This window comes from Limulus polyphemus, unplaced genomic scaffold, assembly GCF_000517525.1.
Source record: "Limulus polyphemus unplaced genomic scaffold, Limulus_polyphemus-2.1.2 Scaffold2707, whole genome shotgun sequence".
Classification (NCBI taxonomy): domain Eukaryota; kingdom Metazoa; phylum Arthropoda; class Merostomata; order Xiphosura; family Limulidae; genus Limulus; species Limulus polyphemus.
In genome coordinates, this window is record NW_013668317.1 from 115658 (window position 1) to 133777 (window position 18120).

General features: G+C 35.4%; 1 protein-coding gene across 4 annotated transcripts in view; it reads right to left on the reverse strand.

Moving 5' to 3' along the window:
- Positions 1 to 1812: 1812 nt before the first annotated feature.
- LOC106467691 (acylpyruvase FAHD1, mitochondrial-like) overlaps positions 1813 to 18120 on the reverse strand; it is a 30832-nt gene continuing 14524 nt past the window's right edge. For 3 of the 4 annotated variants that reach the window (XM_013928070.2, XM_013928069.2, XM_022395891.1), the window contains 2 exons: positions 12294 to 12390; positions 1813 to 2539 (listed from right to left, as the gene is read on the reverse strand). In XM_013928070.2, coding sequence (XP_013783524.1) covers positions 2039 to 2539; positions 12294 to 12390 — 598 coding nt within the window. In that variant the 3' untranslated portion in view covers positions 1813 to 2038. The remainder of the gene's footprint in view (positions 2540 to 12293; positions 12391 to 18120) is intronic. The other variant, XM_022395892.1, reaches the window with a different exon arrangement.

Consider the following 18120-nt stretch of genomic DNA (forward strand, 5'->3'; position numbering starts at 1 on the left):
TACTAAGTAACTAATAGCATCCTCATAAATGTACCATTGGTAAATCTGTATCACCCTACTTCACTGTTCTTTTAGATTCATTTTATTTTGTATCATTCTACTTCACAGTTCTTTTAGATTCATCTACTTGCTGCTCTTATTCATGTTTATATTCCTGGAATGTGTGTGCATTTTCTTATAGCAAAGCCACATTGGGCTATCTCTTGTGTCCACCAAGGGGAATCAAATCCTTGATTTGAGCATTGTAAATCCGAAGACTTACCACTGTCCCACCTAGGGACATTCCTGGAATAAAATATCTCATTAGAGTAGCACATTGTAAGTAAAATAACCACTTAAAATTTTCGTTTGATTTTTTTAAAATTGTGCTTTGAAGTACACTGATTGTCTATATATACTGTATATTAGATGACCTATCTGTTCATTGCACAGAGAAAACATGGGGGTCAGATCCAAACACTGACTTCTTTATGTCACTTCCCGGTGTGTGTGTGTGGGGTCTCTCCTAAAGATTTGGTGACAATTAGTCCATCAGTTAGTTAAAAACAAAAACACACACACACAAAAGCTTTTGTACAAAAAATTGTCTATATATATACACACACAAACACACATATACTAAATTCTTTAAATAAAATATTTGCTCAATCAGTCTTACAGGATTATACTCTTTCAAGATACCATTCATAGAGAACCTACTTGCACAAGAATTTTAACAATGATGCTGAACATATTCTATATTTAAATACTGATGAAATGGAGATGTGATCAGTTTAATAAATTAATCATCAATTATGACAATAATTATGAGAACAATTTTAGGATTAATAAAAAAAACTTTTGTCATTTTCCCATACAAAACAATCTCACACAATTCAGATACCGTTTTTTTCTATTACTGTCCAATATTTCACCTGGCAGCCTTATCTCACAGTTAACATACAAAGTGAAGTTAAAACTAGAATAAAACACATAGCCATAAATATATATATATGTATAATTCCACCAAATTAGTATTAGCACATCTATTTGAATGTTACTTTATGCTGCAATAACTTCTACACACTAGTGCCGATACAGACACAATAGTATTCAAAATTTATTTTAGTATCCAATTTTTTTTTATGGCTTTTATAATTTCTGGCTTGTAACTAGTAAACCTTAAAAAACTACTGTTACACTTATATTGTTTTGTGTGTATGTGTGATCAACACTTGATTTATGAAGCACATTTATTCTAATTCTTAACTTAACTGGACCTAACTCTATACATTGCTTTGCACAGATTGTGTTCCTGGTGAAGCCACCAGGATTATTATTAGCAAATGATAAATTATAAAATTCTCTAGAGTAATACAGTTTTGTGTGTTTATACAGAAAAATTGATTTGTGATGATATTTATTTCCAAAAGTTTTGAAAAATGAAAGAAAGCTCATTACTTCAATGAGATGAAAAAGATTTCATGTGAAAAGTGGTTTGTTGTGGGTACCTTGTTTTGTTTATATATAGATATGTGTGGTAAATTTGTCATGCATATATTGTGTAGTTACTAAAACACCAAGTTAGGAAATCAAAACAAAATGGTATGATACAGCCAAAGTAAAAAAAGTATCATTTAAGAGTTACTAATAGTAAAGATAAAATAGTTTATTTAGGTGTAAAGAAAACCTTTCAATGAAACCATATGCTATTTGGAGCATAATTTCATGACTTTCTGTCCTTTACATTCTGTTTTTTATACTCTTTGTAATGTTAGTTCTTTTTTATGGTAATGTGGCTGATGCAACTTGAGAAATAACTTGCACAGCATCTTTACTGACCACGTCCTTTATTCAGTATGCAGCAAAATACAGTAATTCTAAGGCAGTGAATGGAAGCCCTCTACATGTTGCATATAATTTTCTGTTGTGTTATGCAGCTAAACCCACAGAGTTAATGAACTGCATTTAGAGTTCTGCGCAGCTGAATTATTTAAATAGCATCATTCGTATGTGAACATTATCAAATTGATTAATAGATTTTACTTTGCTAAGGGAACTACATACTTTTTTCTTCAACTTGGACTTTGAATGACATTCTGATTAAGCTTCCAAGGCCAGCTTCAACTATATCTCCAGGCTGAACAGGCCCAACACCAGCAGGTGTTCCAGTTAAAATTACATCTCCTGGTTCAAGAGTAAAGTAACTACTTATATAGCTAATTAAAGTAGGAATACGGAACACCATGTCAGCAGTTGAACCTTCTTGTCGCATCTGTCCATTTACATTACACCACAAGGGCAGATTATGTGGGTCAGCAACCTGCTCTTTAGGAAGAAAAGAACCAACTGGACAAGATGTATCAAATCCTTTAGCAACAGTCCAAGGGAGACCATTTTTCTTAGCTTCTTCCTGAAGATCTCTTGCAGTCATATCTAGACATAGAGTATATCCACCCACATAATCCATTGCTCCAATCTCTGAAATGTCTTTACCTTTCCGACCAATGATGACACCAAGTTCAACTTCATGGTGCAGCTCATGACATCCTCTGGGTACCTTGTTGGTAGAGAAATTGAAGATAAAATTCAGTTTGTTAGATGGTTTTTATAATAACGTTTAATAAAACACAAGTTATCAACACTTCCTTTTCTTATTTTACATGCAACTTTTTCAAAAGAAAGAATACAATAATTTTGTCAAAAAACTAAAACTCCAGATACCATTTTCGTTACTAAAAATTACTGTGGCATTAGCAGTTAAAGTTGCAATAAATAGGTAAGTCAAGAAACATGTTTAGTTGTTCTAAGTGACTGATGATGCCACATTAATAGTGACAAAACTTTCTTTATTGGATATTTCTTCTGTCCCATTTTAGATGTTTTCTGGATTTTTAAAGCTCAAAAGTCCATGATATGAGAGGTAAAAAATGATTACAGAAAAATAAAATGACTTCTTAGAGCAAAAAGCTGATGCATGTGTAAAATAGAAATATTTATTCACATGCCAAGATCTTACTATATATGGCTAGCCAGCAATGTATATCTCTGCAGCTGTTGAAGCTAGATGAAGAACAACTTTACTCCACAAAGGACAAATAGGATTCTAATAATACTACATTATTTAGACTGCAAAAATTACAAATGACTTGCACTCAAGATTTATATTATAAACCCTCAGTTTGTTAATACGTATTTTTTGGCCAGTTCTTAATACTAAGTGTTGTAGCAGGGAAAAACAAACACACAATATGATGACTATGTGAACTCCACTGGTAGAGAGCAGTATACAAAAACACTGCTAACCTGAGGATCTAATAAAATTCAAGAAGTTCAGTTATGAAAGACAAATTCAGGCACAATAGATCAGACCCTAGCATCAAATCAGGTAGAAAAAATAAATAATATATTAAAACTTCACAACTAAAATAAGGTAAGGCCTTAACATCATGAAATTTCAAAGCCATTTTACTAGAGAAATAACTAAACGAATAAAATGAAAATAAAACCAAGTCACAACACATGAAAGCTATATATCAACCCTTTAAAAACCAAATGAACTATACTATGGTTACTACTTGCATCTTACAACCTCCTGGTTTTCACTGATATCCTGGGACCTCTGTCTACCTTTCACTCTCACTTTAAGTCTTCAGTGCAGAGGAAAAGTGAAAAAGCCACTATCCAGCAAGTGGTTTATGTCTGGCTGCAGAGCTCCCAGGTGGCAATCTCCTTGAGATTCAGATTCTTATATCCATATATCTGTAACTTTTTGTGATTAGGTCTAAACACTGGTACTCTGGAAGTAGCTGTCATGGAAGCCGTGATGATTCTTTGCCCTCTTCCACCTCTGTAAATTCAGAAAGACCTTTTTGAGGTGCAGTAGTCTTTTTGAATGTAGTTGTCTGGTTTGATTGTCTTATCTGCTTGGTCAATGAATTGCTTGGTAGCAAATTCAACTTATACTTTGTTTTGAGACACAACAGTGTTTGTTCTGAACATCTAATTTTACACACTACTAGGAGAATCAAGCACTGACTTCTTTATAAATTTGGAAAGAACTGTTTACAGGATACTTTGAAACACCTCAGCTAAAAAATGGCATCATTGGCTTGTCTGTTTGGAATGTTTGTAAGACGGGCACCAAGACTTTGGTAACTGACACAAAAATATTCAGTTCTGCTGTCATCAGAGCATCTTGTGTGTACGCTGCAAAGTTCACAACTGATTGGCATGTTGGCTTACTCTTGTGGAATTTCAGAGTTTGCTTCATGTACTTTTTGACCTTTGGCCAAATTTGGTCCTTTTGGCTACAGGCACATCTTTTAGTCATCTAGTGCAACAAATAGATACCTCCTTCACATAATAGCTTTTCTTGTTTGGTGGTACCATCTATATGCACAATTTTTTGCTCACCACTACTCTTGATACTCCCACCTACCCTATGTGATACAGTTGTACTGTAGTATGCAAATAAGCATGTGACAGTCCTCCACCATTAGTAGTGCGACAAACCCTTCTGGTGCAACTGACTTCCTCTATACTGTAGAACCCAATCTTCACTTTGAGATTAGGCAATAAGAAAGCATCTTAAGTGGGGAGGAAGGGTGGAAAGTGTTAACAGAGGTAAGTATCTATTGAAATATATTTTCAGTGTAGGCAAATTATAACTTCCAGTACAATACCTTACCTCCTCTCACATAAGTTAGAATCTCAAATTGAACTGGTAGAGGGACTGGTGCAAAATTTACCCTAGATGAGTCCCCTTTGGAAAGCATACAAAGAGAGCCCATGGAATGTGACATCTCTGCAGAGGAATACACCCATGGGTGATAGCACCAAATCTATACCCAGTATACTTTTTGCCCATTAAGATACATGTTGCTAATTTGGGTGGAAAGAAGCACATCCAATACTCAATTGGATGCATAATATAGTGTAAAATGGCTAGGGTACACCAGACCATAATCCATAATCAATGGGTCAACTCCACTCTAAAACTAGGTGGCATAAGGCATCTCTTATCTGTTCCATGGTAGGAGGAGAGCCACAACTGTTTTCACCTCAAGCTTAGGAAGCAGAATAGAAAATTATTTCTGCTCCAACAGCCAAAAGCAGGGAATGTGTGTGCAAACCCATAACACAATCAACACCAGGCCACCTGGGATCCCAACATCCAAGCAATGGTAGGAAAGGGGAATGCAATGTGGTGGTTCACTCAAATCCAAAACCTGGCTATTCCAGCTCTAATCCAACACCAGACCACCTGATGGTGGTAGGATGAAAGGGATTGAGCACACTCAGGAGAATGCCTCCATGATCCACCAAACCAGCAGCTAGGAGCTAGTAAGTGGCAAGGACTCCAGTACTCCATTCAAATAGAGGGGAAACAACATGGTGGAGAGTCTGAAGGAATGCAACAGTGAAGACAGTGCAATGGCTGACCATGAAATCCTGTTTTTAAAAGCAGGCAAGAGGGATGGACAGCTATTTTGACACTGCTTTACTCATGATAATTGATAAGTTGGTATGGTCTGGGACTGATGCAAAACACCAGCACTCACCAAAGACTGGGATTCAATATGTAAAATTGGCCACTGTGATGGAAGTAAAGAAAAAGAAAATACCAACTCACAGTTAAACTGAGGTGTGGAAGAAGGCAACAGGTGGAATTCAGTATCCTGATGAGGATTTGAGGATACCTAGAAAAAAAAGTTGGGAATCGGAAGATAATGAAGAAAAAGCCAACTTTATGAGCTAGTGAATCTAATCCGTAAGGAAGATTGGAGAAAGATCTTTGGAAGAGGAAGGGTTCCAATGGATAAACAGGTAGGAACTGGAACCATGGAAAGAAAATGTGTGGACATTATAGAACGGAATAGCATGGACGGGACATAGAAGATGATCCAGATCAGTGCAGGAATATAAATGGTAAATGCAAGGGAGGGAAATAGGTGTGAAAGTGACATCACCCTCACAAGCCACCAAACTTTTTGGAAAAAACTGCAATCCAAATACAGAAGAACATAGGTGCAGTGGTAAAGGATATGTGAACTGTTGAGGGTGAAAATACTTGACCTATGATGACTACAGACAAAAAGAAGAAAAAATAAGTCTTAAAGGACAAGTGGTATAAAGAATGGGTAGCCAAGGGTTCAAAAGGCAATTGGCTAGAGGCATGGAAAACTAACTACACTGAGGTCCCAAGGTGAACAAAGTAGATGAAAGGAGCAAAACAAGAAGGAGAGGACAGGAGATGAAAACACTCTCTGAGAATGGGAAAAATGAAAGGTATTGGATAAGACTGCCTGGTAACTAGCAATGGTAGACATAGAAGAAACACTGTCAAACAGCCAGTTAAAACATTCTGAGACACGAGAAACGCTTGGACGTGAAGGTAGGTAACTATGGCAAAATGGTGAAAAAAGCTAATTTTTCTCTGATATACCATTAAGGATGAAGGATAGACCAAAGGGGAAAGAAGGGATGCTACATGCGTGGAGAGTTCAGACTGCCTCGCAAGGGACTAAACAAATATTATGCATGAAGCCAGAGTATAGTGATGGCAGAATGACACATGGATGACTGGTTGTTGAAGCAGGGAGTGGAAGAGAGGAAGTGGCAATGGAGATGATGACTGAAGTAGGGTACAAACTTGAAACCAAGGTTAGGCAGGCCAGAAAGGTGCAATGAGAAGGATTCAGCACAGAGTGGCTTGTATAATTGCTAAATCTTGGGGAAGGAGATAGATGGGAGAGAATGCATAAAGCTAAAGTTTGGACCAATCCTAACTTTAGACGTCTACTGTCAAAGCTAAAGGATGTGGAAATGGGGACCAAAAGAGGGTAGCTTGGAATTGAGGTGGGTGGCAAATGCACCCATAAGTGGAGTACCCCACTGGCTGCACAACATGGAACATGACATGCTAGAAAGTGTATGTGATGTGAATGGACCAAAACATGAGATCTAATGTTTGAAAACAAAGTAAATGTGAACAGGTGCCCCTTTGTCAACTGATGTAAGAGAAAATGTTGGAATTGTTGGAATGGATCATGACCATCATTCCTCATACTAAAGGTAGGAAATGATCCAAAGCTAAGAATGGCAAGAAGCTCCAGAATATTGGTGTACAGAGCTGACTAGACCAATGACCTAAGATTTCCTGGGAATCCATAATTGATCCCCAACCTTAAGAAGAAAATATGTAACTTGGGACAGGGAGGCAGAACAGGGATGCCCACTGTTGAGCCACAAGGCAAAATTGACTTGTAGTGAGGGAAGGAGTAGGATAACTGAATCCATGGGATCCTGAGCCAGATTCTATTGATTGTGCAACACATACTGAAGGGTCCACACATGAGCATAACTTAAGGGAATGAGACCTTCCATGGAAGTCTAAGCCCCAAAGGAAAAAGAACTTCACATGTAGTAAGAGAAGGAGAGGTTTGAGCTTTGAGATCTAACAGCTCCATTTATCTCACCCAAAGAAAATGCTGGGCCCAACTGAAGAGTTAAAGAACACTCCCAAGTGGATGAGGAATTGGGTTGGGATGAGAAAGGTCGTCTCCAGCTTGACAAGCCAATACACAAGCCACCTGTGTGTGCATGTAAAATGTTCATTAGGATGGGGCTAAAAGCAGCCAGTCATCCATATAATGGTGAAACTGCAGTTCATGACAATGAATAAGTCGACCAAAGGCCATGACCGCCTGATAGAATATGTAGGGTACAGAAGCCAGACCAAATGATACTGCTTCAGTATCTTATCATTTTCAGTCAAAACTTCTCTATAAATGAGAGTTCAACTAACAAATTCATAAATAAACAAGCAGAAAGTTTAGAATCACAAAATAAACTTCAAGCTAACTATAAGTAACAAGATATGATTGAGAGATATAAATATAAACTTAGAAACCAGAAAAATGTTATAAAAATCTAGGTGTGTAACACAACACACATGAAAATTTTATTTATTTTTGAAAACTACAGAAGTATTATGTATTACTAAAATATCAATTCTGCAATATTTTTAAGTACAAAAAAAATCTCAAATAAATTATATATTTTAGATTGAATTTTAAAAGGTGACTTGCAAGTATACAGTCAGAATAACCTAGCACACATCAGTAGGAAAGGAAAACACGAAAGTATCTGGGAAAATGGTAGGTGTGGAAGAAAGGTGTGAGATAACCAGAAATCAAGGCAACAGAGGAACCCCAATCAAAAAGCATAGTAAGAATTCCACAATACAAATAACAGTAGTCTGAATGGCTGCTAGACCCCGGCCCAGGGACCAACTGTGGAAAACATTCCATTGATGTAAATAAACTTCGATGGAGGAAGGGCTGATGGAATGGGCCAGAAGAGAAGTGACAAAAACTGGATAAAAACCAAGCATGAAGAGGAAGGACAGGAAGAATGTGATGAAGCACCAATGACCGAGTTTGTTGAAGCAGAAAGAGAGACAGAGGAAGGGGTAACAGAGGGGTAAGGTGGAACTGGAGAAAGCATGGAAACCATGATAGAGCCAAACCAGTAAAGAGCAATCAGAAGGACCTGACGTGATGAAGTATGGAAGATCTAAATCACCTGGAGAAGGACTCAAGTGGGAGGATGATATATAGGAAATTATTAGTCCTATCCTGACTGAAAGCATCAATAGTCAGGATAAGCAAATGAGGGACTGGAGACCAAATACAGGGAATTTGTAGTTGATGGATGTGACAAATCTATCAATGTGAGGAATACCCCAATGATGGAAAAGCCACTGAAGAATCAGAGGATCGAGAGACCACTCCATTAGATAGAGTTTGTCTGGGTGGGAAGAATGATCTGTGACAGAATGGAAAGCACCCGGCACCTGATACGCTATGATATGGATATCCTACATGTGGATCCAGAAAAGAAGATGCAATGTGTGAAAACACAGGGATCCAGACCAGATGACACCTTGGAGAATGAGGTAAGCAACCACATTGGAATTATTGGGATGAATCATGACCAGACGATGGAGGAAATGATCCAAGGCCCAATTAACTGCGAGAAGCACCAGTGTGGAGTTGAAAAGATTTCTTGGTCACAAACCAACACCTAGAAGCTTCTCAGTGATCGACCTCCCCTCCACATCCATCTATAAAGAGAAGCATCTGTAAAAAGAAGGAAATCTAAACGAGGAGGAAGCAGGACACTTGCTGTTGTGTGGGGCTTGTCCAATCACCAATGCCGATGGTCGACTATGGTAGGAGGAAGGGTAATAAGAGCTTGCAAAGGAGCCTGTGGAAGAGACCATTATTCATGAAGAGCTCACATAGGAACCCAACCCAAGAGAAGAAGTGTAGTCATGGAAGACCACATCCCCAAAAGTGATATAAGCTCGAGATCTGTAAGAGGGGGAGCAGTAAGAACATGGAACTGAAAGCTTCAACACACAAAGTCGAATGAGCGAAAGCTCGATCCACTCAACAATAACATACAAGGCTGAAGCAAGCCTAAAGGGAATATGCGGAGTTGAGAAATCACCCCTCCAAGGACAAACCACAGATATGGTCGTGACAAGTGAGCAAACATGATATGTAATGAAACAGTCGCAATAACCATTTGGGTCATCTCGAAACCTGGAGAAAAAAAAGTTTCAAAGTTCAGTGGAAACAGAAGGTTGTGAACAGCCTCTACCCAACACTGGCTGGTAAAAGGATCCCGAGGTAGAGGGAAAGGGACTGGAGAACAAGTATAACCGAAAAAACCCAAAGAATGGAGAAATCATGTGTGGAAGGTGAGAGCTGAGGATAGCACAGAAGCCCACATGGAGTTAAGAAGTGATATGCTGTCCCTGGAAAAACCTTTAGGATGTCCATGCAGAGCCTCAGAAAGGAGTATGGTAGATAAATATAATAGAAGGGAAGTAAGGGTAAGACAAGGCATGAAAACTAGGCATGGGAGAATGCACCGTAAAATCAGGGAAAGCCCCCCATACAGGCAAAATAGACCCAAATAACTGAGATTCTAGAAATGGACAGTCTGCATGATGGTATGTCAAAGCAAGCCAATCCATAGCCCGAAGGGATGAGGCATGCTGGCACACACAACTAAATGGGAAGCAAAGTGCACAGCATGAATCCTAATATCTGGGGAAAGGGATAAAACATCACATAACTGAGAAATACAGCCAAAAGCACCATAGAAGACCTAGCTGATTAGCAGGTGGTGCAGTGGAAGACACAGCAAAATCCAGTAGTGGGAAAAGGCTATCTAGTCTTCACCAGAAAAAACAGGGTTGGATTGTTCATGAGGAAGTGGGGCAACATCAGGAGAAGGTGTTAGACCCACATAATATTCAATCGCCTTGGGAAAAATTGCCGGTAAATCCCACAACAGGTCACCCCCACCTGCAGCAATGGCAAAAGAGTGCTCTTAGTAGATGTGTTTGATAGATAAGACAATGTCCAATAAAAAAAGACTGGAAAGTAATTGAAAATAAATTCCTCAGCTATATAAGCAAAAAGGAGTAGAAAACCCCAGTGGCAATAAAACTTTAAAAAAAAATGTGACGATGAAGCACACGAGAGCAAAATTCGAACCGTGAACACGAGCACTGTCAAATGAGAAGTGAAGGTTTTGTAGATGAGTACAGAGGTAGTTGCATGCATCATGTGAACAAGTCATGCTACTATTGGTTAAAAGATGACGCATGGTGATTTGCATGAGAGACATGTTGGAATATAGTAATTCCAACAAGGGGGCAACGCAAAGCTTGTGGCATATGTAATGAAAAAGTTTGCATATAGAGGACAGCACTGAACAAGAATAGCTAATCTTGTGATCAGAGGTAAGTACCATATTGGAAATTTTTTGTTTCCATAAGAATTAACTGAACTCAAACTACACAATGAATGAAGTTGAGACAATGTAAAGCAAGAAATATAAAAAAAGTCATTGTTGAAATAGAAAGCACTGATCTGACTATCCAATACTTACTGTATTGATATACTTTATTGGCTGGCTAGCATCTCATATCATTAAATTTTCATAGCTGTTGGAGCTAAATGGGAAAAAAACTTTCTGTCAGACCTACATACTAGTGCAGTATGACACAACCCTCGATTACCAACACTAGTGGTCATTCTAATATATGACAAAGGAAACTGGAAGACTAGCCAGCTTGTGCTTATATGTACAAACCTTTTGCACCATGTCTTTAGTTGGATTTTGCTGTTTTTAGCACAAAGCTAAAGAACTGAGCCATGTGCATTCTGTCCACTGTGGGGAATCAAACCCAAAATTTTAGCATTGTAAATACAAATTTCCACAAAACCTGTACCATGTTTCATAGATAACTACATGTGTCAAATGTGACATTTTTCTAAACCTTGTTGATTAAATTATGTCTGTCTTAGTTATGGAAGAGTAAAATATAGTAGTTATTAAAACTAAAAAAAAATAATTCAAACAGTATTCAAGAGTACATAATAGAATGTAAGGACAACCAATGTAAACAAGAAGTTATTTCACACTGATCTTCAAATCCATATTTATATATTAATACAAAAAATGTTTTAAAATAAATCCAACTATAGCAAACCTTAAAATGTTGGAAAACTAATCCACAAGTTCATATTGCAGAAAAAAAAATTCTATACACTATCAGGTATGGGTCTAGTGTTCCACACCACGCAAGTCACTATTACCAACCCTAACTGACAAAAATGATTTCTAATAGACATCCCGGGTTTGTCCAATATTTTCAAAACCTAACTTATATCACTTCTTGTTCTTCTTTTAAAAAATCAAAACAAATAAATTAAATTTATTCTACAAGCCAATTTGTGCAGCCTATCCAGCCTATAAAAAGGAGACAAAACAAAAATCAAGATTTATCAAAGAGAATTTTATACAAAAGCAAAATGTTTTTATTAATCATTAAATATAAGACCTTAAAGATTTATTGTTTACTCAACAGTCACATAAAAATCACTTCCTTTAAAAGAGGCACTAAAAATCTTACACACACACAGAAAATAAGATCAAAGTTTAAGGAAAGTTGAATTTTTGCATAATTCAAGACAGTTTTCTGATTTGTATGTGGTTTATATTTCATCAAAATAAAACAAAATTTGGTGAATATATAATGTTGGAAATTGCTGTTCTCTCAGCAATGACTTATTAATCAGGTATCTGTTAGCACGTTCAGCTCACAGTCAAACTGTAACCTAGGATATCTCAGTTACCATTGAGGAATGGAAACTTGAACATTTTAATTTACAAATCTCTCCATAAAACCATTATCCATGAATAAATGGACATTCAAAACCACTTACTTTGATGGGATTTCCTTCTGTAATAAATGCAGTGGGAGGTTTTAAAAAGAGAAGTGGCTTGTCAGGAACAACACTTTTCATTTCAGCAGCATGGTGTCTTTGGTAGAGATACAAAAGTTGCCATAATTTGTACACTTTTCCCAAAGTTTTCTCGTCATTTACAAGAAAATATATATATGTACTGATAACTACACAGCCAGAGCAAAATAAGTTATGGATCAACAAACTGTTGGTACATCTTTTGCAAACAGTTTAATTACAACTGTTAAATCATTTATTATTATTAAAGGTTAAATTTATTGCCTTAGGATCATTCATAACATGGCAAACTGCAGACATATATTGGCCTTTTAACATGTCATATCTCCTACATAACTTTTGAATGTCTGCAGTCACACCATGGTTAAAGAATATGAAAAATTAGTTTATGTCCATCTTAATAGACAACACAGATTCAAATCTTTTCTGCACAATACTTATTAATACAAGTCTCTAGATTAAGTTTTCCTACTCCCTCATCAGATAAATGACATATTAGGTGGCTGTTCCTTGTTCACAGCCTGATAAACTATGTTTTTGCATATTTACTCTCATCTTAATTAACAATTGAAATTACATTTTAGTTAAATGCTACATCAATACCAATAATTAATTTTGGCTAGTATGTTTAAGTACATGCATACTTAATTTCTACTGAAACTGATGCAATATTATGCTTTAAATTTCAGGATATATATTAAACAATACATTTTAGTTAAATGCTACATGACTATCAATAATTAATTTTGGGTAGTATATTTAAATACATGCATACTTAATTTCTAGTGAAACTGATGTAATATTATGCAATAGGTAGAGAACTTTAATTGGCTGCAAGTGCTTGTTAAATGAAGAGAGGATGATATTTAAGCTTCTATATTGAAGCCTCTGTCCTTTTTTCAAAGTTCCACTGGAACAACATATACTTAACGGGTTATTTAATTGTGAATTATTATTATTTTTTATTACATCAATAAAATGTAACATTTACAGATATATCTCTTAATCTTACATAAATAATCAATGAGCCAGTGAAAGTTAGAATTTAATCTATAGCTCAGAACACAAATATTAAGGGAACAGCTTTTAATTCATCTTGTAAAATATCTGTACCTCTTCTAACAGTGTTACTTATAACACAACATATATAAATATCTATAAATAGTATTACACTGAAAATGACATTTATCAGTGACTTTTTCACTATTTTATCATTTTCACACTAGTGTCAATTTTTATAAAATCCAAGTATAAGATGATATAAAATTACAGCTGTTAACTAAGATGGCAATCTACAGAAGTGCACAGTTTAACATAAATTTTTATGATATTAAAATTTTTCATGATAGCTTCTACTACAGTCTGGCAGCAAATCCTTTTAACAAAAGTTTTTATTGAAATCTACTGTATTATCCAGAAACTTCTGCAAGAAAATATTCACTTATGAATATGATATAACTTGCCAAAACATACATAAAAACTTTCAAGCAAAAATTATAAGAGATGACTGTTATATCAATGATCATCATGCAACAAAAGCCTTCCACCAACAGGACGGCAAAACATCTCCATAAGTAATAGCTCCACCCTATACACTTGCGGTAACTTCATTCTTCAATGAGCCAAGTAAAAGAAATGTGCACTGGAAGTGGGGAGAATGAATGGGAATGTGTGTGAGAGGTGAGTATCTATTGGAAAATACTAACTTTCAAGAATATACCTTACCTATTCACAAAGTTTAGCTAGAATCCCACACTGAGTTGGTGAAAAGTTTACCTAGATGAGCTCCCCTCAGAAAGTGCTCAAAGGAAGCTCATGTAGTGTGATACCTACTGGCAGGGGCTCCATAAGGGCACACTCACAGGGGACTACATCTCATCTTTGCCCAGATGGTAAGGGGAGAAGAAGCAAATGACCCCCGTGTGTTGCAGAGATGGTTAGAACATGAACATTTGAGTATTTGCACACAAGTGGCTGGAGAGCCAATATGTGTAGTGTGGTTTGGGTGAGATTAGACTGTACCCAGAGGAACAAAATAGTTTGGTGGATTTGATTAGGAGAAACAGAAACTGCTAATCAATACTGAATTTGGTTAGCATATATTGTTTAGCATCTTTTTAACATATTATGGCAACTAAATCCAGCACTAAAAGTCTTAACTGTTTGTATAGATTTCCACTAATGAAAACGAGGAAAATGGTATGTTTTTATTCTAATAACACTTTTATTCAGCTACAAACCCTAATATTTAATTGTACCATACCGTAAAACTTTAGCTAATAATCCATATTTTAATAGTATACAAGTTTTAAGTTTATAATTTTATAAGGCAATATAAAAAAATCCTGAATCTCCCCTAGTGTGAGAAATATGAAATTTTTTCTCTAGGCATCCCTTCTTCTCTATTTTATTTATCACCCCTTCAAGAAGTAAGAGATTTAACGTAAATTACTTATTATAATATTGTCATCACTCAGATAAAGCATAATTTTCATAGCCTTCTATTTTGTTTGGCTACAGAGCCATCAAATAGAAAATCAGACCCCCTAGTGCCACATCCACCTGTCACAGCCTCTCTTTCAGAATTTGTCAATAGTTCTCTCTTACTTTTAATAACATATTATTTTTAACCAATAGAAAGCCAAGGTTTTCATCTATCAAATGATGTATTATATTATATGACATATTATGTTGATTCCTCTTTCAATACAAGCTTCATTCCTATGGGAACACATCAGCTAGCTCGTATGAATTTGTAACAGCTCTTGTCACATAGTTAGAAAGCCAAAAAATTGTGACATGTTATTATTCTGTGTTCTTTGGTGCATTATTTAATTAAATAAAAATTATTTAGTGTACAACTGCCATTAGTTTAAAAAAAAGTAGAGTTAATTGTCATCGACAGCAAATAAAAAGAAAGCTCAGGTAAGTGCTTTATTTCTCATTTTTCATGTGTATTCTTTATTTATTATTATAAAAGGAAATAACTCTTTAGGTTAGTTAAGGTTAAATTAGGTAAAATAAATAAAAATAATATAATAAAAAATTTTCACGAGGTCTGCACACAAACAGCTTGGCTTTGCTCGTGGGTAATGTAATTTGATAATGTAACATGAGCCACGCGTTACCCAAGTGATTAACAACTTGTAATATAATGGTGCGAATAGTACTAGCAGTTAGACATGGTTCAAAGTGCAAAAATTTAAATATAAATAGATGTATACAGTTGAGTTTAAAGTTACTTAGGATAAACAAATGTAGTTTTATGTTACAAGTTGAAGTCATTCTAGAAAGTAAAAAAGGATAATTTAGATTTATTTCAATTTTTTTGGTGGTTACGAGGTCAGTTAAATTGACCAACTTTGTATACAGTTAGCATAGAGAAAAACATATAAAATATAAAGTTTTACTGAAAAAAACATGTTTGAAATGTATTTAGGTGGTTTTAGAGATTACTCAATTTTCAGTTGGAGTGGTAACAAAAAAGACTTGATATGTTCACAGACAAATCTATAGTAAAAATACTTCATTAAAAAACTGACTTTGTATACAAACCACTTGTAATGTTTAATAAAAGTCTACCAACCTGTGTGAAGATACACATACTGTGTTAAAAGTTATAGTATTAAAACCATATACAAGTAAAAATAGTCTAGTATAGTTGGCTAGGCTGCTGGCACTGACTGGGTGCATTCCAAACATAATGAACAGAGTATTACAAAGTGTATGTGTATGTGATATGCACATGACAAGGTGTGAAAATACTGTATGTGCCATTTTGCAGGAATTTCCAAGAAATGAACATCAGCTTTGGAAGTCTCAAAGACAACATACAAGAGAAAGGAATGCTAAACAATGAGGAAAGTGATTCACAACTGATTGATTGTTTTGATTCGCAAACATAATGTTCGATGCAAACCCAGATATTTTGTCCCCTGGTACCTGGTGTTCTCACCTGAACTCTTTTCCAACAGACTATATGGAATAAACTCCAGCTGTGGGAGGAGGGAACAGCATTCGTGCCAATGGAATTTGGATATAATGTGCACACCTCAACTCAACTGGACAGACAACAGTTGCAGGAGAAAGGCACAACACATTGTATGGTTATATATATAGTGAGTGCTCATCTTAACTCCACTGAAGAGACACTTTCTGCACTTTCTAATGAGGATTTTCCATGGCCCAGCACTCCAGTGGCTAGGAACTGGAGAGGGGCAAGGGTTTCCATTTTCCACTCAATGAAGGGAGGAGGATTCACAATGGGGAGACCCAGAGGAAAGTGGCTACATCCTCATCAGTCCAGAAAGATCTTTTACTGGTGACAGTGCAATGGGTGACCACAAAACCCTATTTTAACTCTTTCAACATGGGCTCAGTCCCTGGGACTGACCTCATAACCATTATGTGTTTGTTATAGTTTTCGTGCTATAACTTTTAAATTAGTAAGCAAATATTAACGAAATTTGGCAGTTTATCAGAAAACATTACAATGCTTTCATATGCTAAATATCTAATTTTTTTATTAAGTCTTAAGGTTTTTAAAGCAATGTTTCTCTCATGTATTTTTTCTTTTCACAATTTGTCTATCTATCATGCAAAATAATTTTTATCTTAACATTAAAAATACTTTTTATGCATCAGAAAATTTCAAAATTTATAATGTCCAAATAGTTACCAAATGTTTCTTAAAAAAATTATATTTTATCTGTTATTTTCAATTATGAATCTCTATACGGGTTCGGTAAATTTGACCGATCTCGCAACCACCATAACAAATTAGGAAATAAACATAAATTATGCATCTTTCATTCTAGAATAAACACAAATTATAACACGAAAACATAAATGTTTAGATGAAATAGCTTAAATCTCATAAGATTATACATTTATATATATTTATTATTTTTTATATTGACCTTTCACCTATGCCTGGCTAACAATACAGAAGTTACAACGACGTGGCTCACGTGCACTCATGTTACCATATTAAATAACATAAAGGTGACATTTGGTCTGTACAAACTAACTTGTCTTCACTGTGTTTTAGTCAACTAGTATTTTGTAAAATACAGTCACATTTCAATTATTATACATTACATATGTATATAGATTATTGCTATTTTGAAATAAGTTCTTAAAGTTATTTTTCCTAAAACATAAAACAGTAAATAAAGAAGTTAAGCAAACAATTATCTCTTCTAGTTAATACCTTTGTACTCGGTTGCTACACCTTTCAACATTTTGCATGTGGAGGATATGAAACAAAATATCTTTTTTTAGGTTTTATAAAAACATTTGAATAACTAAAAAATCATAAATTACTACATCAATACCACAGAATTCAACTATAATTTATCAAGCTTAGTAACTAAGATGTATTTTACTCTGAAAAAATATGAAATTTTGAGCAGACTAAAGACACAAACTATCTTCATTGAAATCTTGATGTAAAAGAAAGAAATGATGCTAGGTACATTAGAAAGGCTTAGAAAACCACTAGGGGGATATTCTGAGCTTCCGATTGGTTATTCACATCATATATAGAAGTAAGTGTGTATAAGGGAGTGTTTCCAAAAATGGAAGGATGTGAGCAGTGTGTCACTATGTTTGATTTATTACGTGAGCAATATCTTATCAACCAATAAAGATAAAACCTTATTCTGTATTCTAGCTTGTCAATATCTGTAATTTGAGTTTCTAATTCGTATGAAACTACAGACTTAGTATTTTGACTTCAGAAACATTTAATTTGAACCAGTGCTGCATTCAACATACCACGTGACCC